The sequence below is a fragment of the Syngnathoides biaculeatus genome, chromosome 1 (genome assembly GCF_019802595.1).
Source record: "Syngnathoides biaculeatus isolate LvHL_M chromosome 1, ASM1980259v1, whole genome shotgun sequence".
NCBI classification, from domain to species: domain Eukaryota; kingdom Metazoa; phylum Chordata; class Actinopteri; order Syngnathiformes; family Syngnathidae; genus Syngnathoides; species Syngnathoides biaculeatus.
This window is the reverse complement of record NC_084640.1, coordinates 12,104,906-12,130,462: the sequence shown is the minus strand read 5'-3', so window position 1 is coordinate 12,130,462 and position 25,557 is coordinate 12,104,906. Positions and strand designations below refer to the sequence as shown.

The following is a 25,557-nucleotide window of genomic DNA, read 5'->3' as shown; positions in this document are numbered from 1 at the left end:
CCCGTGCTGCTGTGACAGGATGACAATTGGCGTTGGCATCGCTTTCGATATTGCCGAGACTGATATTGCAAGGTGCTCCTCGCAAAAGCAATTTTCACAAATGGATTTTCCTGACAATATGACTGCGTTTTAGCTCTCCGCTTCCCTTCTATACGTCAGTTCAGTGAGTTTATCTTTTTATTTATTCATTGGGGTTGCCTCGGCACAACCTCCCATGCAATTTCCAGAGGAATACCTGCGAACTACACCTCATCGACACTAGCTTGAGTTTAAAACCAGCAAAGCATTGATTCCCATATTTTTTTGTGCCTCTGCAAAATGACTTTTACTTTTCTTCTCCACTTCATGGGTCTTTTCAATGTTCAATCACTTTGTGGCCTTCTAATCCCTTGTTTAATCGCTCCTTTCCCTCACTTGAAAATTAGAACCGAGCACTGAAAACAAACTTTCTTGAGGATACAACCTAACATTTATTTTTGGTTAAAAATGTCCTTCAGGAAGAGCCTGTTCAAATGTAGACATTCAATTGCATTTAATGCCAATATTGTGGAGTACTGTCGGTGCTTTCAACCCATGTCATTTTCAACGAAGGATGGATTGTAATTGGTTTGCCCATTATATTTGAACAATTCCATATTCTTTTGAATCCACTGTCAGTAAAAGCCATAGCATACACTTTCAGCGTTAATTTTAGAGCCAATTCCAATATGAGAGTTTTATTTTCGTGAGTGTGCAGATGGGACTGAATCCTCCACTGGCTCTTATTTTTATTTCAATAACATGCAATATGCACATAAGTGCTGCCCGTGTATAATGTAATATATATTGCATTTGATTCAACAGTTTCTGGAAGAAAAAGAAAAAAACAGCATGCTAAAGTGAAGTCTCACGTGCGCAAATGTTATTTGTTTGTTTGCTCTTGATGGATTCCCTTCATAAGACAAGCACAATCAGGGATCATTCTTCATCTCTCCTCCCACAAAATGAACTTGGTCTCCGTCATTGGGTTCCCTATTGCCCCACACATTTTTTTTTTTTACCTTCTTTTTGCTACTGAGAGACGGAGTTGTTTAGTCAGTGAATAGAACTATAACACCCAGTTCTAACAGGGTGTGCACACTTGTGCAACCACATAATTTCACATTTCTATAATTATTTTTTTTTTTTACTTCTGTCTAAAATAATTGTTGCTTCGTGGCCTAAAACAAGATGTCAAATACAGCAGCATAACGTGAACCAATTGAACATGGACTTAATACATTTGAACACTTTTATCGGTCAGATTGAAATGTGCAATTATACTTCTTGTGTTGCACATGTATTTGTAGTCCTATACAAAATAAATTAATCTTAAATCAGGCCAGAATTGTTGTAAACCTTAAATACTCTCTATTTGGGGAGACCAAAAAGCGTCAGAATTGTCAACCTGACTGGTGATAAAAGGTTACATTAGCATAATAGTTTTAGCCCGAAAGAGCAGGGGGTGAACTTTGACTATTTTCTTCAAGTAATTGAAATGTATTTGCTATATTTTTATGTACCGAATAAAATCGATCTCAGACCCCATTTGGTTTCACGTCTGATGAAGGATTTGTGTTCCTCAATTCATTAATTTTCCGTACCGCTTAACCTCACAAAGTTTGCAGGGTTGCTGGCGCCTATCTGAAGTAATTCTGATTGAGAGGTGAGGTACACCCTGAACTGCCAACCAATCACCAGGCACATATAAACAAATAACCATTCACACTTACACAGACACCTTCGGGCAATTTGGAGTCTTTAATTAACCTTACCATGCTTGTTTTTGTGACGTGGGAGGAAACTGGAATACATGGAGAAAACCTACGCAGCACGAGGAGAATATAGGTTAAAAGTTTCCCTCTCTGGGCCTCTGAGGCCATGAATAAAACTTTTTTTTTTCCTGGTAAAGCTGGAAAAAGTTCCCTCTTCTCATCCAGGAGCTGAAGAGGAAGAAAAGGTGGTTCATAATATGCACTCCCATTGGTCTTGATACTTATCCAAAGTCTTTTCTATCCTCTCAAAAAATGCAAAGGAGGCGTCATCGCCTTCATTGTGCTGAAGGAATTTAATTTTTGTCAAAAGTAAAAGGCTTCCACTAAGTTTTGTCAAAAAAGTGCATCGCACCAAGGGTTCACATCGGGTGGCAAAATAATAAATATAAAACGGTGCGACAAAGTTATAAATAGTAGGTAAAATTAATGATGCTAAGTGATGGCGAAGTACTTGAATGATCATTCAGACTCGTCGTACTCACAGACATGTAAAAGAGGCAGGCAGCCTCATTTCTTTTCAGTAAAAATGTCAATTCTGGAGATCAAATGTTTGATTTTGTGAGGATAAAAAAAATGTGTAAAATTCCTCTGACGTTATCTTTTACACTTACAACTGCCACTCGAGGGCCGAGCTACATCACGGGATCTAGTGACTTCTATGTTATGCTGTGATATGTGCGTCAGTCTATCATCCCTTTTTTTTTTTTCGTCTTTCACCTCTGCAAAGACATCTCACTGCGTGTAACTCGAGAAGGAATGGCAATTTCAGGTTGAAATGCCATCATTCCTTCCCAGCTCTCGTTCTGCAACTCTGCCAAGCGAGGATCGGGACAAAAGAGGCCGACGATGAATCAAACTCAACAACAAGCGCGAGGGCGACTGTTTGTGCCAAATTGCGCCGCCCCGATCGGTGTTAGGGTGAGAGGTGAGTGCTGCAGCATTTTCTGGTTCAGCAGTACCACTTTGGGAACACAACAAAGAATAAGAGGACGAGAGAGTTAGGGGACAGGGCTTTCGACAACCATTAGACTCTTTTCAATGTCTCCTCTCTTTTTTTCCTGTCACTACTTCCCTGAGACCCGCTGACCCTCTTTTCATCCGACACATTTCACACGGTGCCCTTCTATCGGCTTTTCAGTCACACTGCACACCTCGCATGAGAGGTGCCAAATATAAAACGCATTACCAACCACGATGCAGTGAAGTCCTAAACTACTACAGTACATGGAAATTGTTGCTTTGGAAAAATAGAAATCCACCACTCGGCTGCTGCCAGAAGAGACACTGATTCATTCTCACTTGGTTTAGTGGACATTTCTGCAGTCTCATGAGATAAAAGTAAGCGACATTGCCATTCACCATTTAAGGGGAAGGTCACACTTGATGGAGCTTGCGTAGAACCTTGACGATGATGGAGAGACTGTGGGTCAACCCACAGGTTTGTTGTCATGGGACCAGTTAGTGGGCTAAATTGTAGCTAGCATTCCCGTGCATGAAAAAGAAAAGAAAACGTTTGTGGCCTACTTTGGAAGCATGAACGTTGCGCAGCTAGGAAAAACTTTAGCAAGCTAAAATAATCGCAACGCATATTATTAATGCAAATACATTTACAGTAATCCCCCACTTATATGGCGGATAATGTTTTGCGCTCACGCTGCGTCACTCTATTTTTGACATAATTTGTACAATACTTTTGTCCATTGCTATTGATCTCTCGTTCTTTTACCATTGTTTAAAATGTTTGCATTGTTTTAAAACTGCCTTTAAAGACCTAAAGTGATGTAAATATTACAAATAAATGCCTAGGGAGTATTTGAATAGGGTAAAAAAAAAAAAAAAAAAAAAGAGAGAAGTACCATCCATATTGGCATTGCATAGCATTGCAAATATGACAAAGAATACTGATTTCATGTCTACTTTTTCAAAAAACAGATGTAATCAAACCATCTTTGTCTAAAATCATCTATTTCCAAGCCACAAACATCTTCATTTCTTGGTTAACATTTCCACACTGAAACACAATATTCTGTAATTTTAAGGGGCCTGGGTTTCATGAGCAAAATGTGTTTTTTTTTAAGCAAACAAGAGCATCCTATTTTTTTTTTTTTTCCCCAATCAACAATAAAAGTGGCAGCATAAAAGGTGCATCACGGCCAGGCCAATATGTTTCTGTCATCCAAACGTCATCCAAATGTAATCCCCACCTTATTACTCTTTTTTTAATTTGAATGTCAGTGATGCAGTACCCAATGTTGTGTCGGCACACAAACATTCACACACACACGCACACCTCAGGGGTCGACTCACAAGAGTGTACACATCGAGCTAATCACTCCTACAGACGTGCACAAGTGCCTGCAGGATAGCACTACAAAGCAAATTGGCATCAGTGAGGATAATCAATCAATAATCTGGCATCCCCCTTCATTTCTAGCACATTTTCCCTTCTTTTGCCCTCAAGTGCCTTCTGGGTTTTTTTTTTTTTTTTTGACAACGTGACATCAAATGCATACATGAATGTCAATGAGGCACATCTCAGTCCCGCTAATGTCACACACATCATATACACCCCCTCCCCCAGAAAAAAAATCTCAGTCAAGAAGAGCCAGCATGAAGGAAGCAACATGAGTCAAAAATAATTCCCCTTAGAAGGAGAAGTCTGCGTGTTTAAAATGTTTTTAAGAATGTGTGGTTGTTAACTCGGAGTCGTTGTTTTGATGGATCTTATTGATAGTTATTCACACATCAGTGATTTACAGTTTTATCCTTGAACCCAAATTCAGGCGCAAGAATGAACATGTTGCGTCTTTTGTGAGTGTGAAAGTTATCATGCTGGGCAGCGTCATATTTAGTCATTCACAACAATACTTTAACATAGCAAAAAGGTCAATTGAAAACACTTTTCCGATTTAGATGCTTTTAGGAAGGTGATGTGTTGTGTTAGAAGTTCACCTTGCCAGTCCTGTGTGTGTGTTTTTTTTGGTTTTCTTCCGGGAAGCTCCAGGAAGCAACTGCAGGACAAGTTCATCATCCAGGTCTGTGGGGGAAGCAAAGTTGAAATCAGACGGTGAAAAGTGTCACCCTTGTAAAACATTGAGGAGTGCACTCGGGATGGGAGAGCCGGCCCGGAACGCAGCCTCGTCCACGGATAGACCTGCTACATCGAATTAAACTCCTTTGGCCTCCAACCGGCCTCAATAGCAATGTTTGTTTGAGCTCCCAGCATCGGATTGTTTGCGGTAATTAACGCTAGACGGAGGGTGCATTATGAATGCTAAAATGTTGCCGTATTTAAAATTTTTCATTTGGATTAGATTGAGCTTTTTCAACCTCAGCTACCGTACAAAAGTACAAGGACAGCTGTGCTTTGGTGTGCGACGCAGTGAGTTTTGAAATTGAAGTGGAAGCCATTCATACTGTATCAATATGTGGTTTCAAACTTTCATTTTTACCATTACCTTTGCATGGACTGAGATTCATAGGATCATGCTCACTGTCAGCGTTTATTGTTAACTAAAAAGTGTATCTTGTGACAGCACGTTCAAAAGGACGTATTAGCATAACCATATAATATATAAATTGAATTTTGAAAAGGAGCATTATCAATTCAACTTAATGTTAACTGGTAATATACCATTAACGTCATAGTAATATAGTAATTGTAACACTATTTTCACCACTATTGTCTCTTTTCTTATAATAATGATGCCAGCAAAAACTAAAAATTCATCAAATTAAAAAGATGGACATTTGATTGCTTCTTTGATTGACTACAGGAAAGAAAACAATTATATTAATTAACCTTCAATCCATTTTTTTCTCATAACTGCTTCTCCACAGGAGGATCCTACACCAGATGACATCAGGCTACAAATGGAATACCAAAATATTGTTCCCTTCCCTAGTAATTACCAATTTGTAAACACATTTGAGGAACATTTTCTTTCCCAATTGTGGTTCAACCTCTGCAAATATCACTGCTAGATAACTTTTGTATTCATGTCTGTTGGCCATATAAAAATGCATAAAATTACAAAAAAAAAATCTCATTGGTAAATTTTAAAATGTTCATGTGTATCCCACGTACATACACTCGCACTGCATAATTAACGCTACGATTTTTTTTTTTTTACTGTACTCTAAATGAAGCAGAAATTTGCTTCAACTCATTAGGCAACATCTGGATGATGTGCAACCTTAAATACAATTAAAAAACGGAATCTGTTTGCACTTGAGTGATGCGTAACCGCAACAATATCTCACTGTGCTGCAGTCATGGCCAAATACTGATTATTTGACAGTGCAGTGTCATTTTTTTTCCTTTCTTTCTTTCTTTCATTTTTTTTTTGCCAGCGGACATTTCTCATACATAATGCATCCAAATCATTGCATTTTCCTCTCTTCTCCATTCTGGGCTAGAATGCATATTTCATCAAGCCAGTGAAATATTAAGCAATCTTATGATTTGATATTCTCTTCCAAAGAGGATTTCAATTTATATATTTTTCTTCACATCATTTTGGTTCATTCCCGGGGGGGGCAAACCTCTGGTTATGTCTCTGTTTGCTGTTTGTTTACTCCAGTTGCGTTTGATTAGTTAATGCTGGCATAATGATCAATGAGGTGAGAGATCAATGCGAGAGATTACGAAGGCTCAGAGGTCATTGATCCGATAGAGGCTTCAGCACATGCTGTGCTGAGCATGAAACCTAATTTGAGTGAAATTAGAAAAGCTCAAATTGTGGGGGTAGCTCCCCCCCCCGTCTTATTTATGTGGAGGCGGAACACTTGGGTCAGAACGCAACATAGTTTAGATCTCATTAGCTTGCATCATTTTAAAAAGATGCTACATTTGGATAAGCGCTGTGAAATTAATCGCGTTATGTTACTGGGTTAGAAAATATCTCATTTTGCTAAGTATTTAAAAAAAAAAAACTTCTTGTTGTCACAAAGGGCTTGGGGGGGTTGGTGTTGAATGACAGTAGCTGCAAGTTGTTCACGTTTGCACTTTTGCATCAGAGAGGATCAAAACCAAAAGTAAACATTGTAACCTGAAGTTAGAGCGAGATTGTTTGTCACTTCGAGCTAACCTCAAACAGCAAAAAGGCCAGCAGGATGTTGGTGGCGTCAACGCTTTACCTAACTTCTCTTACCCTATTACTCGTCGTGTATAAAAGTTGTGAAAAAAAAGATACCACTGTAATGTATTTCTTTTTAGAATGACAAATTTAATATTTTTTAAAAAGTGGTGAGAAAATGATACTTCTTCCCATCAAGTATTTATTACACATGCTAGAAATAATGCTAATCTTTTGGCTACATTGGTGATGTCGGTATCAAACAGGTCTGAATGTTCAACATTTACTGTATATTGCGTTTAATTTGATACAAAATCATCATCTTCTTTTCCTTTCGGCTTGTCCCGTTACGCTATCCATTACTACCGCAAACAGGAAGGGGCTCAGAGCGGATCCCTGATACAGTCCCAGCTCCACATTAAATTCTTCTGACACACCTACGTACCGCTATTCTGCTGCCCTCATACATGTCCTGTACTATTCTAAAATATTTCTCCGCTACACCGGACTTGCGCATGCAGTACCACATTTTCTCTCTTGGTACTCTGTCATAGCCTTTCTCTAGGTCTACTAAGACACAATGTAGCTCCTTCTGACCTTTTCTGTACTTTTCCATGAGCATCCTTAAGGCAAATAATGAATCTGTGGTACTCTTTCTAGGCATGAAACTGTACTGTTGCTCGCAGATATACTTTCGTCCTGAGTCTAGCCTCCACTACTCTTTCCCATAACTTCATTGTGTGGCTCATCATCTTTATTCCTGGATAGTTTTCACAGTTCAGAACATTGCCTTTGCTCTGAAAAAGGGGAACTAGCACACGTTTCCTCCATTCTTCTGGCATCTTCTCTCCCGTTAGTATTTAATTGAATAAGTTGGCCAAAGACTCTACAGCCACCTCTCCAAATTGCTTCCATACCTCCACTGGTGTGTCATCAGGACCAACAGTCTAATTTGATGCAAAACAATGCACATTTATTTGATACAGAATGATGTGGTGGAATCAACATCATCAAATTTTATGATAATAGCATGCTGCTAATTTCAACGTGTCGTTCGATGGTAGCACAACTTTTCTGCGACGTCAGACTCAATTCTCATGAGAAGTCAGCCCTGCAATTAAATGAACTCCCTTAGCGCAATTATGACAATGCGTCAACGTGAACGGGAGCGGGAACAACTACAGGCACGTCAAATTACATTTAATTGAGGCCCGTGATGTTTGGGATCACCTGGGATCTGTTGCTTCACGCTCAATTAGCAGATGTCGACGTAATTGCGTCGGAGACAAGCGTGCGTGTTATTCAACCTGCTTTTTTTACTCATTTCAGGTCACGCCTTCATGACTGCTGCAGCGTAAACTCGTCACCAACTAAGAGAGACTCAAAAATGGCACATTTTATTCAGACTAAAAAGACTTTTGAGAGCAGGCTTGCTTAACGGCATAATGCCCTCTAATTATCGTAGTTTCCAAAGGCGCTCTTATGTATCAAGATCACTGCCGATTTTTCACTCCATTTTCGTGATTGCATGTTGACAAATAATCATGTGCTAACCGTCAATTATCTTAATGATGCATGCAGCCAGTGTCTAATTAGGGAAGTGCTTGAGACAAATTGATGGATTTGTGCAATTGTGAAGTTCGGCTGAGGAAGCTGAAATGGGATATGTAATTTATAATGAAAATTACTGAAAGTGAAAAATATCTAGGGAGGATGGAACGATTACCATTGCATGATTACCGTTAAATGCCGAGCTTTATAAAAGAGTCGGAAAAAAAATAAAACTTTCAGAAAACATTTTTAGGCAAAAGCCACATCTTTTAAGATAATAACTAATCAACAATGACCCACTGCCATATTTGTAGAATTTGTCATAGTTTTTGTTTGATTTAAAAAAAAAATAATAATAACTTTCCCTGCCCTTGAAGATTATTTTTATTGTTACATTTTCAGTCACCAGTCCGTTGCATCCATTTTTGTGACTTTCATATTATTTTTCAAATATGAATGATTTTTAAAAAATAAACGACGTCCTTAATGGCATTAAAACTCTCATTGTGAATTAAATTAAAAGGAAGGTGCATCGCTTGTTGTCGATTAAAAACGAAATATTTGCACAGAATCCCTGACAATAAATGTATATATAAGCTTGTAAAAACATACATGTTAAAAAAATGGGACAATTCCAAAGGTAAATGCTTTTCCAAATGAAATATTTAAAACCTATTTAAAACACTGCAAGTAGGATTTCTTGTGGGTGAGGTGTATTGTAGAACAGGCTGTACGGCTAGAAAAAGCCCCTTAAAACGTGGCATTTAACTATGTTCATCGGTGACATTTTGAAGCACAAAGGGACTGTCACACTCTCCTAATCTGCATTACTTTCTTGCAAAACTATTTATTTTCCACATGCACAGACAGTGTTTGCACTGTCTGGAGTTTGAACGGCAGTTTACGGTAGACAATCATGGCGCCGAGAGGCACTTGGTTTCTGATTCCTGCCCTTCAGCAAAGGCGTTGGTTTAACACCTGCGCAATGCAAATCTGTCACAGCTGGCCTTTCAGTAAAATGACGATATAATCAACTGGAGATCACAACATGCTTAAAGTCCTGTTTAGTAAATTGTAAGTTTTCACCCATCTATACATTTAGTGTACTGATTAGCGTATTCAGAGACAGCTATGTGAACCATTACTGTGAACTACTACTATATACTGGGATCGAAAAATAATTACTACCAACTAGATGTCATAGCTATCCATATGACTGCACTGTTATATTATATTGTTCAGTGAATGTCTCCATGGGAAGACGAGCCTCAAAACGAAAGAGCTTCGTGAATTGTAGACATTTTATCACCTTACAATAACAAGTTTGAAATAAATACACACCAAATATTACCTCTGGGTATGAGCTAAGCGCTTCGGAGCTGCCTTTTCTTCTCTCAAAGTAAAACAAAAAAACAAAAAACTTCTCGGCTGCATTGACCTTGGGCAAAATACGACACTGTGACAGAAAGTCATCATCTCTGTCTTTCTTTTGTTTGTGTGTTTTTCACACCAAAAATATTCTACATTTTTAGTTGGGCTTAATCTATTTGGAGAATAGAAAAACATTATTAATTGAAGGCTAAATAAGTTGAGGAAGGAATGTTTGATTTTCTTCAGGCTGGCACTTTGGGGTTGGACGATTTGGATTTTTAATGCTATCTGAAAACGAATCAATAATTTAAAACCTTAACTGTCACCGATGTAAACAGAATTGTAGATGACTGATCCCAAAGGAAATATTTAAAGCGGCTTGCTGGTTCACATCGGCTTATCAAAGTTTTACCGTGGGTCAACAAGACAAGCGCCAACAATAAAAGTTACTGGGTGCTTCAAAAACTTACACAATGTTATTATGATGAAAAAAATAACCTTTTCTCTATATACTGGACACATATTTCCATGTAGTTCCAAAATGTAGTGAAGGCATGCAAAAATATTTTATATATAGTGTTACTTTACGTCTAAAACTGGCAAAAATGAAGACCCAAAGAGACAGAATGCTTTTTGGGTCTTTATTTTTATCCCCAATATGTAGTACTGTGCAATAATACGTGTAGAAGAACCGCTTTATGTGTGCGTTTCTTTCGGCTTGTCCCTTTCGGGGTCGCCACAGCGTGTCATCTCAGATGAACGCACATATGTTTGGCACAATTTTTACGCCGGATGCCCTTCCTGACGCAACCCTTCTCAGGGAGTGGAGGCCCCAGTGGGATATGAACCCACAACCCCTGGTTTTCCAAACCAGTGCTCTAACCACTGAGCTATGGGGCCTCCAAGAAGAACCGCTTTATGTAAAACGCAGAAATTGTTATCACATATTCTCACAAGTTCAGAATCACATTGGTGGTGTTGTGCAAAACAAAATACCTCGTTGAAAGTGAAGCATTACATACCGATCTTGGGTGTAAACAATGAATGCATAAGGCTGAAGAATTGCTAATGCGTCGCTATTGCAAAGCGTGAAGGGAATGTCAACAAAGTCCAAGTTTACTCGACAGTCCTGATCATCCCAAAGGCAATTACTCCGGGGTTCAATGAGCAGAGCATGACCCCCAGCCCTCCAAATAAATAAATTACTCTTATCAACATCCGAGACGGAGGCACACATATTCCCCCGCACGCGCATCCCTCCCAAAAACGAAGTCACTTAATCGAACGCTCATCTACTCTGTTTAAACAGTTCACTGCCAAATTACATTATAATGGCTTCTCTCTCCTATTAGCACCTCTGAAGCGTCTCTGAATGGACAGAAACTCAAGAAGCTTTTTTTAAATTATTCTCCATTTTTTATCTGTTGTCACCGTACCCATGATGTGATAATTTGCTTTGTGATGTTGAAATCAAAAGTGATTTTTGCTCAGGACCACTTGAGTATACAATATCTTGTACTGTAATGCTACAACCCCTCCAGGATGGCGAGAGTATTGCAGCACAAGTAAAATGTGGCAGTGTATTTAGCAGTCACTTTTGAAGATGGCAACTAAGAAATGCAGCGTGCAAAACATTCAGAAATCCACCAAATCTCTTCATTCTAATTGGTTCTTATACTTCAATATCTCAACAATAATTCAGATTTAAGCATCTGTGTGCGCATAGCACGGCAGCGGGATATACTGAGGGTATTTTCAGGATCTTTTGAAATAACAATAAATAATATCAATTTGAATACTTTTTGCTCTTTCAGTGAATGTGGAGCCCAACTTTAACCCAATAATTTATTTTCGAAAATTCACATTGCCACTGTAGCATGTAAGTTGCTTTTTTTTGTCATTCACCCCAAATAACCTGCCCGCCGAAGATGAGGCAGGACAATCTCAGGAGAATCACTTATTTTAATCAATGATGACAGAAAATCTAACGAGAAGTCACCCGGAATGTTCGTTCAATAACATCTCACCTCACTGGTGTTTATCCTTATGTACAACTTCAGGAAAACGGTTACAATAATGTCATTTTGTCTGCTTTCTTTCTTTGTAATTTTCATCAATATGTTGTAAGAATATTATGTACAATCACGTAATTAACAGTATTTTTAATTTTGAAAAAATAATGCTGCTGCTTACAGTAAATTAACGCTGAATGTTAAAAATCAAACATTTTCACTACAGCGTCTTTGTCCTGTTTGTGTTGTTGTGCTTAATTTTCATAAAAAATTATCTTGAAAAAAAATGTTTTTTTTATTTTTTTTTGCAGCGGCAAAGGAGACGTGGTTTCCTCATGCAAATCAAATGGATCTGTCATCAGTATGACCGAGCTGTCGCGTACACGGCTTTGCCAAGGGACATCAGAGGAGTGTGTTGTTGTGGGATATGTATTGCTGCTGGGAGATTTAATGGCAGGAAGTACCATAGGGTTTTGTTTTTTTTTTTTTTAAGATATCACAGAAGCAGATGGGAAATGTTTCCTCCTTTAGTTTTCCTTCTCATTTCATGGTCTTTCATCCCAAAGTACAGACCAATAAAAATATATTTTTCATAACGACACAGATTCAATTGCGGAACAGCATGTGCATTAAGATAAAATAATAAATAAATTTACTGTGCCTGAAGAGAGCAAATGATCAACATGAGATTAATATTTATGAATACGACATTTCTGAAAACGTCCACAGTGGTAGCGTCTGATGACTTGGAGCAACCGTAGTTCCATCCTGGTGCATTTAGTTTACAGCGATACTTAGCATCTTCTCCCCATTTTATGCGCAGGGCAGGCGACACAACACATTATGAAATAAAAAAGCAGGTGGGAGTGGATCGCGCCGCACAGGCCTAATGATAGGAAAATTATCTCATGGCAAACAACACTTTGGCATCGTCTGCCACAATAGAAGAGATCGATATTGCTCGGAGAGGAGCGGGGGAGGTTGTGGGACGACGGGGGTCAGGACCGTGAGGGTGAAGATGGAAGAACGTCAAGAAGGACACGATGAACATTGATGAATAGGACATCACTCCCTAGGGATGAAAAGACTCTCAAATGCAGTTTTGTTGACTGGATTTGAAATATCTTTTCTAGAATGTTTGTGTGTATTTCTTGATATATTCTGTTTGAGTTGCATGGTTCTCCTCAACATCCGGCATACTGGTCTCCAAGACTATAACTTTTTTTTTTTTTTGCGCAAGATGAATTCTTAACAAATGATTCCCATGGTTGCAGCATAACGCCCAGTCACAAACACTCAATCCGCAATTGTGTTACTGTACATAGAGTATAGAGAAAGATGGAGATAGAGACACGACTGCGGAGATGAAGCCTATAGAATAAAGCTGGGGGCTTGAAAGCTTGCAATACAAAGTACAGTTGATGGCTGCTGAGAGAAAAGCAGGGATAGAATATCTTCGTACTACCACAAAGTCCAGACCATCAAGACATTTTCTCTGGTTGAGATGGACGCATACTGTGTAAGTTAAGAATTAGATGAATTGGTAACACCTTCATGCGGCATCATTTGCTTTCAAATGTAGCCTTTGACGGCAAGATTCAAAATGTTTGGTAATGATTGGCATTGCCAACCCATTTGGAATAATAACAATGCAGTGGCAGATGAGGTTTAGGTCGATCCAAACCACGCAGGTTCAGTATATATTGTACTGATCATTAACATTGGCTCTGCATCACATGACAGTGAAATCACTGATAATGTTTTTTTAAATCGTCCAGTGTATTCCCAGTTCAGGAAGCCAAGAATCCATTAATATCACAGCGGTCTACAGGCTTTCATTTGAAATACAATATTGATAAACAGACTACATCTTGACTGCATACTCAGCACTTTAATTTGCCTCCTCAAAGTCAGTGTGATGAGCCTTGAGGAGACACCATTGTAATGAGCGAGACTAATTATGAATCAGATCACCCAGTCCCCAAAAGGATTCAGCACGTAGTGTAATCCTTAAAGTAATTCATCCGAGAAGGTGTTTTGTAAATGCTGCCATTTCCGTCAGTCAGGATGTTACTGAAGTGGCCTCCACTTTCATTTCCATTTATTACACTAAGTGTAGTAAGTAACAAGTCACTTGTCTTCATCTGCAGTTTCTTCATGTGTTTTAGGGTGGGCTATAATACCGTATTTTCCGCACTATAAGGTGCGCCGGATTATAAGGCGCACCTCCAATGAATGGTATATTTTAAAACGTTTTCCATATATAAGCCGCACCGCATTATAAGGCCCACCGGATTATAAGGTGCATAGAACAGACGCTACAGTAGCGGCTGGGGTTACGTTATGCATCCATTAGATGGAGCTGGACTAAAAGCTCAATATTGATCCAAATATAAGGCGCACCGTCTGCTTTTGAGAAAAGCTTTTAGGTGCACGTTAAAATCCAGAAAATACGGTACATTAAACATAATACAAATAATGTGCTGCTCGTTGCCACAGGATGGATGGAGAAAGTGTTGAGTGTGCTGCTGACATTCACAATGGTTGAAAGAGTGACCAAAGCGGGCTCCCACCCCCCGAGGGGCACTATGCACCTCTTAAGTGGATCACTCTGCGTTGTCACAACGTTTTGCTGAAGCTCAGTGGGACGGGGGCTCTGTAGTCCTTTCATCACCAGCAGACCTAAATGAGCTCTGTCAGCTCGCTAATGCAACGCTGGTGGCTCTGCGACTTCCGGTGAACACACGTCTGCTTTCGCATGCGTGTGTGTTCCCGAAAGCTCCCCAAATAAGTTGGGGGGAGGGGGGGGGGATATTGTACGACGCTCACCTTTATACGCAACATGCGTTCGCTAACATCTCCATCTGTTTGCAATGTGCCGAAATCGAGACAAGGGCAGAGTTTGGCGCGGCACGTCAGCGGCATTAAGTGCTGCCGGTCACCGGTTAAAATGTTTCCCGTGTTCCTCTGCTGCGCGGAACTCCGACATTATACTAATGAGGGGAAAGGAAAAAAGATGTAGGAGTGAGGCAATGAAATCAGGAGAGAAAAATAGAGGCGATACGGCAATGGGGAGATTAAATTGAGGGCGTAGAGGTTGATAAATGCATCAGAGATGGAACAGGGAAATGGCATTATGGTGACAATGGAGCTTTACTAGCTGGAGATGCCAACATCGCCATCATCCATCCATTCTCTGTACCGCTTATCCTCATTAAGGCCGCAGGGGTCCTGGAGCATACCCTGAAATGGTTGTCAGCCAATCGCAGCCTTGTGAAGCTTAGCAGGAGTAAAAGCATCTTTTTGTAAACGAAATGAGTAAAATGCAACCGTTTGTAGTTGCACATTCTTAGAAAACAAGTTTGACATAAATTCAAAGTGTTAAAGGAACGAGGAATGACGATTATGAACATAGACTTGATGCATCAAATTTAAAAACCCTCAGCTTTCGTATGAATAAAAAAAAGCAAATGAAAAACATGCATCTTGGCAGGAAAAATTATAGTCTTCAATGTTCAGGGAAAAATGGACAGAATTGTCTTATGATTGACTTTTATACTATATAGTGTGACTACGGTGCTGTTTTCCAGCCTGGGGGAACATCAAGAAAAAAAAGGGCTTATCCATTTTAAAAAGCTTGAAGAAAAATCTACTATTTACATTACAGAGCTTTTTGGGGGAGAAAAATCTGACAAAATGATCTTGTGTGCACACTACCTTATGATATAATTTTTCTTTTCTTCGAGCATGCTACTGATAGCAGTTTTCAAGGCACAAAAGCAACTCATGACTCAGCCTTCCCACAAAAAGAATACAATGCTGTGATATCCTTTCATATATGAACGGAGGTCTGGCAAAGTGATTATGATGTGCAGAAATTGACTTTATAGATCTGCAATGTTGACAGGAAAACTGATGGAAAGTGAGGTCAAAAGTCAATTCAAATTTTGCTATTCCAGTCATGCACAGCAGGCTAAAACTGAAAGGATGCCACAATGATTGGCAGGTAATCAATACGTTCTAACTGAAGCGCATTTCACTGGGTTCTGATGATTGCCGGATTGCAGCATTTTTTTTCCCCCTCCAAGATTCATTGAGATGAAAGAGCTCCCTTTGATTATTATGCAAACAAGTTAGCCACAGCGCATCACCTTTCATTATTCAGGGCTTCTCCATATTGTTTTTTGTTGTTGTTGTTCTTATGTCCAAAAATTATTTTCTGTCAAATAGTTGTCGGATATTGGACTAGAGCGGCTCCAATTTCCGAAGAGAAAGTTTTTGCGTTATTGACATAATCGGCAAATAAAGATGATTCTGACGGTGATTATGCTCGAAGGACTCCATTTCTATCGTGACGGTCTTTGACATTATCACCATAAACATTTGCACCAAACATTTCTCAAATACTGTTTGCGGAAAGCAGTCTGAAGTCATGACCTCTTTTTAACAAGCACAAACCATAAGCACAAATAAATAGCAATCAGGAATTTAGATTTGCTCCTCACTATGTGGCGTTGGTGTGCAAGTCAGTTTATGATCCTGCTAATGGCGTTTCTGGGCGCACACACCAGCCAGTGCCAAGTGGATGCACATTATATGCACATTATGTAAATGCCGTGTTTGTGTGGCCTGATTGTAAGAGGACTGCAAACCTCGCTGCGACGTCAATCAAACAAATCCCTGCAAGGAAATGGTGTTGATGTTGCGTTGCGATAACTAGTCGTACTGACATTGAGTGTGTCAGTTTGACTTAAGAAGACTGCGCTTCTTGGCCTGCCGAGCAGACGCACGGCTGGTGGGGATAATTTTAGCTTTGCAGACAACAGAAGAAAGCCCTCTGCGCTAACTCCATTCTTAATGTGTCCTGACACAAACAAGCAGTTTTGACACAATGCCATTCCTTCACAATTTGTGATCTTTCCTTCCCGCACTTCAGTCAAGATTTTTTTTTTTTTCCCTCATTTGTCAGTCTATTCTTCAGCTCTGTGCACAATTAAAAAGAGAGGTGTATAAATCGCGGCTCATTCGAAATGGGCATTTTGTGTCACACGTGGGACTTGTATTAAAAATGTTTGTGTGTGTGTGGTTGCTACAAAAAAGAGGGCACTTTAATATATGAATTATATAAACCGACAACAATATTAGTAACACCTGATGAATCTTACGAAGGTGTCCTTTGACTAACAACATGATCAACGACATATTCCTCTGTACGCACCGGTGAAGACATGCGTCTGAGGACAGCTGTGAATTAATTAAAGATGTTCTAATGACTGCAGACACAGCAAAGACAAAGGAATGGAGAGATGTGGCTTACTCAGATTGATTTCAACCTTGCTTCTGATGCCCCTTCTTTCAACACCTGTGAAAGGGGCGGCTTAATAACACAGTGGAAGACTATTGACATAATTTGAAACATGAGTAAGTTATTACATGTAGAAAAAAAATGGCTTAACTTGGCTCAACATGTTATATTTGAGGAACTAGTCGAGGTGTGAAATAATTCTGAAACCTTGGAAGCTTGTCGTAGAGATAAAGCGTGTCGTACAAATGTTTTTAGGAGACCTATTATTAATAGTACATATATTATTATACACCTACTAATTAGAAATGGTCATGATATTAAAAGCCTGTTTATCAAGTTTCTATTCCAGAGTTTAAAAGCATTCCAGGCAGCATGGTGTACAGTAGACTACAACCAAATGTGATTTTCTACTGCTCAGTATTGAAGTGGTAGGAGCATTTCTGTAAGGAGTTTATTATGGAAAGAAACTGAAACAGTGAGTCATATGTTTGGGGGTCACTGTGGATCACTTGAGGACTAAAGTATGAAAGTTAAAATATATCTAAGATTCTGTGCTTCCTGGTTACTGCCGAGGTGCACTTGAACTTCTCAGGGAGGGCGAGTCCATTATGCCAAGGAATTGGATGTAGAACTGAAGTTGGACTGCTCAGTGACCCAAAATTGAAAAGAAACTCCTAAACAGTTTTTTTATTAATTTATTTGGCTTTATTCGTGCCTGTCGAAACTCGCCTCGACTGTTCCTGCGTATCTTCTGCTTCGTGGTACCACTGTTTTGTCCCATTTTGGAGGAGATGAAGAAGAGGAGGAGGAGGAGGGTACAGACCTCAGGAGCGATTTTGAGCGATTTTGAGCGATTTCAAGCGTTGCATGGAGCTCCCCGAGAGGACAAGACCTCTCCTTGACCTCTGCGCGCGCCTTGCAGTTCACTAGATTAACTGAAGCACAACTGAGGCCGGCGCTATCGTGGTTTCGCAGACTCCTTCGCTAGCACCGGCCACGCGAGGCGATGTTACCCCACACGAGTCCGCGCGCGCATCGAGCTCTTTGTTACTTACAGCTTTAGATATGATCCCTCGTACGCACAAGCGGCAGTCACATCAATCCACGCACAATACGGTCGGCGCTCGCGTCGGTCGTTGTGCCTGGAGGCTCATTAGTGACACTGAACATACTTCAATAGGGGATGCACTTTCAGACCACAATGGCCACACAATTCTATACACCCTTTTCTGCTTATATTCATAACTACAGTATGTGTTCATATGCTCTCGGCGCATATATACCTTTGAATTCACTTACATCAAGGGAGTGTTTGTTTTGCCTTCATCATAGCACGCACGTGACGGCATGCACGCCGCATGACTCTGAACTGCACATTAGCCAGCAGGACCTCATAATATAAAAACTGATGTCGGGATCAACAATTCAGCACCTAATTAATTCAAGGTCGATTGCATGCGAAGCTTTGAAGTTTAGCAACAAGCATCAAAAGATCCCCCCCCACCCCAACCACATCTCTCACCTCAGGATTTCAAAGCTTCACAACGCTGACGAGTAATGGAACAAAAAGGGAGCTTGTGCAAGTGAGCCAAGACCGTATAGTTACATGATTTCAATGCTGTGGGGGTTCATATGGAAGATTCTGCAATCATTTATGGGATGCTGCACACCACTTGTCATTTTAAGATTAGAAGGCACTTTTGATAGCATCAATCTGTAAGAATAACTACATTAAAGGACCCATATAATTGGTTGTTTTAATTACCACAGTTATTTTCTGCTTATGTGAATGGATATGATACAATTCAAATGCTTGTTTTAGTCACCAACACGCATTCATCTGCAGAGCACACCTGAATCTATGAATGAGACTGTAGTGTGTTGAAACATTTTGTTAGGTACAACAATACAAGTACAGTGAGAGTTGCCATGTCAATTACCCACGGCTTAAACCACCCACTTAAGGCGTCCTCTGCGGAGCTTTGAGTTTGACATCTTGGGAAATTAAACAAATGACACGCCACCTGAGGACAGACGTCTCTACAGTTACAATTGCCAGTTCCCTGTGCAGAGAAGTCCCCCAAATAATTGCACCTAAATGACATCTGCAAGCTTGGGAAACCAAGGATAATATGGAACCCTGGATAAATATGTACACCACATTACCATTTTTTATTATCATCTCACAATCAAAAACAATTTCCTGATCTAAATCATAAAGTAACTCTCCATAGGATGTGTTTTAAAAAAGATCCTTGTTTCGAAGGCCATCAGCGCAGGTATTTCATTAACGTCAATAAATTTCTGTTCCCACACTTAATTGGAATTTTAATTCAGCCAATCTGATGGCAGACATAATAACCACAGTGAATAAAGGAAGAGGGATCGGAACGGTTATTACAATTATTGTTTAAGTGCCAAAATAGACTGGAGTTACTCCTACAGTATGTAAAACTAACTATAATATTAATAAAATCAGAATAAAAGAACCAAAAGAAAGAAATTCGGTCATCACAAAAGGCGATACAGGCACACACTGTGATGATCCTTCCCTTTTAATGTGCAATTGCTTTTGAATTGTGTGCCTTTCCTCCCCCCAACAGCAAACTAGACCCAGTTGATTGCTGCACCCCATATATTGAAAGGCGTTCTGGCTTGGAGGTGGCCCCGCAGCATTCGCCCTTGATCCGAACGCCCTCGTAAACCCACTCGACATATTCTCTCGGCTTCGTACCGCCATCGTATATGGAGTGGCCCTGTGACACCGACATGGAAAGTGCAGACTGTCACCTTCCTTTTCTGACGGCACAATAGTTTTTGTGACATCCATCAATTCGGAACTTGGGAAAGTGTTTTCCCACAATGCAGCGGCGCAAAATGAAGAAGCCTATTTTGGAATCCCCGCCTGCCACACGACTTCAAGCCAGATAATGCCTGGAAGATTTTTGCTAAAAAATATATATAAATGTGTGATTTCAGTCGCGATTCTCTTGCACAGAAAGAAAGTTGCCATAGATGATGAAGTTGGCTGAGTTCCACAGCCAAACTAAAATGGGAATAAACACTTCTGAATGATCTTTGTCAAATTATTGATTTAAAAACAGAATGTGCAGGCTGTGTAATAAAATGAAAAATGATGGGCAAAACTTTGAAAGAAGTCTTTGTTCAAGGGTACCAATTGGGAATCCAGTCACATCGTGCCACAAATCTTCGGTAGGGTAGCCAAAGACTAAACAGCCAGGCAGGCACGTTCCAAAATCCATTAAAAATGAAATATTGGTGACATCTCTGTTAAGGTGCAGGATGTTGGCAATCCCTTTACAGCAGTGGTAGATTTTCTGTTCAAGGTCTGCTACTTTCCCTGTAGTGAAAACAACGCTGAGATTACGGTCAAAGAAAATGTTAGGTCAGTGCTGTCTGGTTCTGGAACTCAAAGTAAAACTAACTCAGTCGGGTTTCACTTTTCAACGCACGAGCCGTCGATCTGCGGCATCTATCTCTGACACACCTTTACATAACCAACTGCACATATCTACACATTTGCATGTCGGCTGGCATGCACGTTGACCTTCTCTCTTCACATTCAGGCCGCAATATGAGTTTTTTTTTTCCTCCCAGATACAGCAGAGTTGCTTTCAGTATGAGTCGGGGAGGTCGCCAGTTCCCATGCATTATTTAACAGAAGAGTGCGGGGAGCAGGTCGGAACCCGGCGGAGAAAAAGTCGAAGCTCTTTTCAAAAGGTGCTGCACCGGCAATCAGCCTGCCATGGACAGAACCGGCAAAATAGGAATTGCTTTCAAAATTCTCATTTATTGTCGCTCTGTTTTGATGTCAGTGGGGTCGCAAGGTCTGAGTCACTTGGGCCCAAAAGGTTTAGCCTCGAACATCAAATTCTATTTTAAAGCTCCAATAAAATGAAAATGATCATATATACAAAATTTCAGTCACACAGTCAATGTTAGAAACTACCAAACTCCATTAAAGGATCCAATTAGAATCAAAACTATTTTCTCCCATCAAACATAATGGAAATTATAATTTCCAGGAACTAAGTGTTGTTATTGTTAAACTTTGAACATGAGCATGCTGGCAACGTTAAGAACAAGTTAGCTACATAAAATACACTTATTAAAATCCACACAAAAACACTTTTTGTTGCATCCTTAAGTGCGAGTGTATTATAGCATTTATGGCAACAGTGGAAAATCAAAGATTTTGCTCCTTGTGGTTTTATGTAAAACATAGAACACTGTTTTAAACTGAGAATGTTTTTTTTAAATATTTTGTCCTCCTCACATAGCTTAATATAACAAATAATGACAAAAGAGTTGTATTATGCCCTACTCACATAGCTTTTTAAGATAACAGACTGACAAAAGACTCAGAATGATGCAGTGCAGTGTTGCTATTAATGCCCACTGGGCTCTTTTGAGGATACACCCCCCACCACCACCACAGTATTTTGGTGATCCACAGGGCCACCGGGTTGTCAGGTAAAACTATAAAAAGATTCCTCTGTTCTGAAGCGAGATTTACACAGAGGCAGCAAAGCTAAGCTTGTGTCAGGAAGATGGGGGGGGGGGGGGGAACCTGAAGGAAAGCGCAGCTCGTGATCCAAAGCACACCGTATCATGTCAACCACAATCAATTCAATGGAGCAGTGCATTCCAACTAAAGCCCTTTTAATTATACTGTGGATATTTTTTGTGGCCTTGAGGAATAAAGGCTTCAGGTTTATAAAGTGGTACTGTTAGATTTGGGAGGGGGTTTTTTGTATGAAAGGAAAAAAAAAAGTGGTGCTCTTTGAGAAGGTGCGCTATAAAAGGGCACAACACCTTCCACAGGAAGATAAGGGCTTGTCAGCTTGTTTCCCTTAATGGGTGTTATAAGAATGAACACATTCAAGAAAAAAATGTAAGTTGTATGATGAGGAAAAAAAAAAATCAGGCTGTAAGGGGGCAAGAGGTGCTACAAGGTTTAAAAGACAAGAAAAGTCCAAGCTGAGGCAACATGCAGCAAAAGAGAGAAAAAAAGGTAATCTGGTGGAGGCAATGGCGGTGTACCGGCGGGGGTTGTTAGTTTTAATTGGGCCTCAGGCTTCGGGACAAGCAGTGACAACATCAAAAGGCCAGATATACATCAAGCACTGCTGGGAAATGTCGAAAGACGTGGGGAAGGGCCGTGGGGCAGGCAGTCGCGGAGAGAAAGGGCATTGTTAGATTGTTACCAGACACATTTTGCAAGAAGTTTTCATAGAATTGATGAGAAACGGTTTGCTGGGAAAGAAGATGTGGGTGGTAGGAATTAATTTGAAGGATGAAATGTCATTCTTACGTTTGGTTAGTCAACACAGTCTGACCAAAACCCAAAGCAAATAAACCTTAGAAAAGACAGCAGGGCTTCACTTTTCCTTCCTCCGCTCAAAAGTTATCTTATTTCTTCTTCTTCCCTTATTTCTTACATTTTAATTCGTGCTGCATCTTGCGCGGGTTCACCAAATCACCAACTACATTACCATTCTGCATCTAGGATAATAATGTACTCATGAGAGTCAGGACTACACCACATCACCTAAACACTATGTGCTTCAATAATTTGGGACAAAACAACAATCCGACGATATCTTGCAGTAATCTTTTTCAAAATAAATGTCCGAAAATGTGCTTGGTGTTGAGCAGTGCTCAAAAATGTGCTATTTTGTGAGCAAAATGTGTTTTACCTTCCAATCTTTCTGAAAACTTCAATAAAGATCAAAACAATGAAGATGTTTCATCACGAGCTGCATTTCAGAAACGCATTAACTCTAAGTGCCGCAATTATAGAAACGATTACGACGTTAAGAGTGCGTGAACTTGACTTGCTTCGAGTACGGCTGAAAGGTTTTTGTTCGGTAGTGATGTGTCACTGAGCAAACAAAGTCACAACGAAGAGTGCTGGTTTCAATACCTAAAAATAAAAACATTGCATGACACTTGACCTGTACTCAGAAGATTGTAACGGCAGAACCAGCGACAACGTGGGAGCACTCAAGGATATAGTGAAGCGGTACTAATTGACAACGACCCTCTTATTATTAATTACTCATATTAAGGATATGACAGAATGTGCATGCGTGTGCATCTGCGTGAGTTAAACGCGTTGGCATTGCGTGCGTGTCTGATGAATAGTGTAAATAAACAACCGGTGCAACATCAGGGTTAACCTAAACTGACGGCCTCAAGTATTTCACGTCAGCTGTAATCCTGCCATTGCTGTTCTGTGAATAGACACGCACGCGACGGATACTTTGTGTAAAATGTTGAATATTTCTAAACGTTTCAATGGATTAGAACAACACAAGAATTGACTTACAGTATTAGTCAGATAGTGGGTTTGAACATGTGATTAAAGATTCATCCCATTGTTCTCTTTCTTTATCCTTTTCGGAGACCCGAGGCTAGCCCAGGAATTATAGTATTTATCTGGTCTCGGAACAGTTCTCAGTCCCGCAGGAGGGGCTGGAGGGCATTGCTGTGGGGAAGGACATCCGCACAGAGGAGTCAGGCTGCTGTCACACTCACGTCTGCCCGGATAGGCACCGGAAAATGTCTAGTAAAGTTTACAATCCCAAGAGTATTAAAAAAAGGAAAGGAAAGTGTCCGGTTTTGACTGGTGAAGATAAAGTGTGGATTTATTCATTTCAAGCAGCGACACAGTAAATGTGCGTTTACGTCAAGTAAAAGCTAATCAATCAAGGAGCCTAATAAGTGTACAGTGGTGAATTCATCATATTGATTTATCCCAAAGGACAGATAGAGCAGATGATGTTCATTTGTACTGTATGTGAAAGTCGAATTGCACTGTTATAACTACAAAAGCTTTTAGATTTTAAATTTCAATGGAATAATTTAGCACAATTACTCAGATGTAAACTAATGATTCTGAAGTCGGAGTTTGGTGCGGCTCACCTGCAACTCGAACACAGATATAGATAATGAACAAATGGATCAAGTATTATTGACCCTAAAGAGGACATTTTCAATTTTACAATGGTCTTTTGTGAAAAACACATCCTTGATTTCATTATAAAACAATGAAGAAAGCTGTAGTAAAAAAGGATATCATAAAACGTGTCTGAATGGTGCTTAATGTGCTTTATTGAACTTTATATTCGTAGATTGATGTAGATTTGATCTTGCGGATTTTAATCAGCGTTACAAGTTTTTTTTTTTTTTTTTTTTTTTAACGACAGGCTCACTCTTAAATTCAAGGCTTTTAAAGTTGTGCAAGTTTTGTGTTTTTATCGCTTCACTTTCACAGCTGAGTCATAAATCCACTTAGTTGCCCAATGACCTCAATTCCCACACATGTCATGGAAGCAGCAGATACACTCTGCTCCAAATGAACTGGAAAAGTGGTGACCATTCTTTTCTTTTTCCACTTCGACTGAAAATATTTGGGTTTGACATTAAAAAATGAAAATGAGAGAAGAGGTCCACAATGTGGAATATTTACAGCTGGTTCAGATACACAATCTACAAGTATCATTTAGTACTCTTCGCTAGTATTATTCTGAGTTTTGGGATGGTATTATACTATTATAATAAGATTTTTCAGTTTTCATGTAGAGATTGAAAAAGAAGTGTTGATTCCATTAGGCAATGTTATTGCTATTTTCTGCATTCTGGTAAGTAGCAACTTCTTGTTTTGTCCGTATGATAGCAGGTTCTATTCATGATTTTTTTTTTTTTTTTACTGTTTGGAAAAAAAGAGTTGATGAAAATTAAAAATGTATTTGGTTATTCTGTGACTGGTTGCATGCATTTGAGTCCATCTGTTTATGCTTTTGGACAAGAAGGAGCACTCAGTGAAGATTGAAGCACACTTTTGCCACATGTTTGTTACTTGTGAGCAAAAAGTGTTGCTTCCGCTATGTTTGAACATTTTGCATTATGTAAGCGGTGAATTACATTTTGAACTAAAAGTTAAATTGTTTCACTATGCTAATATTAAACTGGAAAGCTCTTTGCCTGTACAGTTAATTAGAGGGAAGCTATCTTCCAAATTTGATACAGCACAAAAAAAAACTGTAAAAAGCCTGCCACATTTCAATGATTAAGAAAAAACACCATGTATAAAAAAATGTTTTAAAATGAGGCTTCAAAGTGGTAGAAGAAAAAAAAAAAGTCAAGCCAACGTCACTACTAGATGCGCTGAAATCAGCTCACTCAACTGTCACTTGTCAATCAAATATTAATTGTATGATCAGGGAATTGGATACGACCTCATTTAATATTTTTCTTATGTCAAACCAACACACACATGCACAACTACTGTATATGAAACAGCCTCAGGCAGGCAGGCAGCGCGTCGACAAACTCCCCTATATCATCTTTCATGTTACGCCATCAACCGCACACCTACGTTCTGCTTATTACATTCAGTTTCCTCCCGTTGTTTCTCACCG

General features: G+C 39.6%; 1 protein-coding gene and 1 non-coding gene across 2 annotated transcripts in view; both read right to left on the bottom strand.

The window, feature by feature from the left end:
* The window catches only part of csmd2 (CUB and Sushi multiple domains 2), a 234,610-nt gene that overhangs the window by 142,480 nt on the left and 66,573 nt on the right, over nt 1–25,557 (bottom strand). The window contains exon 4 of the mRNA XM_061816677.1: nt 4,746–4,830. Within this exon, the coding sequence (XP_061672661.1) occupies nt 4,746–4,830 (85 nt within the window). The remainder of the gene's footprint in view (nt 1–4,745; nt 4,831–25,557) is intronic.
* trnas-gga (transfer RNA serine (anticodon GGA)) lies at nt 10,621–10,693 on the bottom strand. Its single transcript has one exon. It is a non-coding gene; the product is annotated as a tRNA-Ser (tRNA).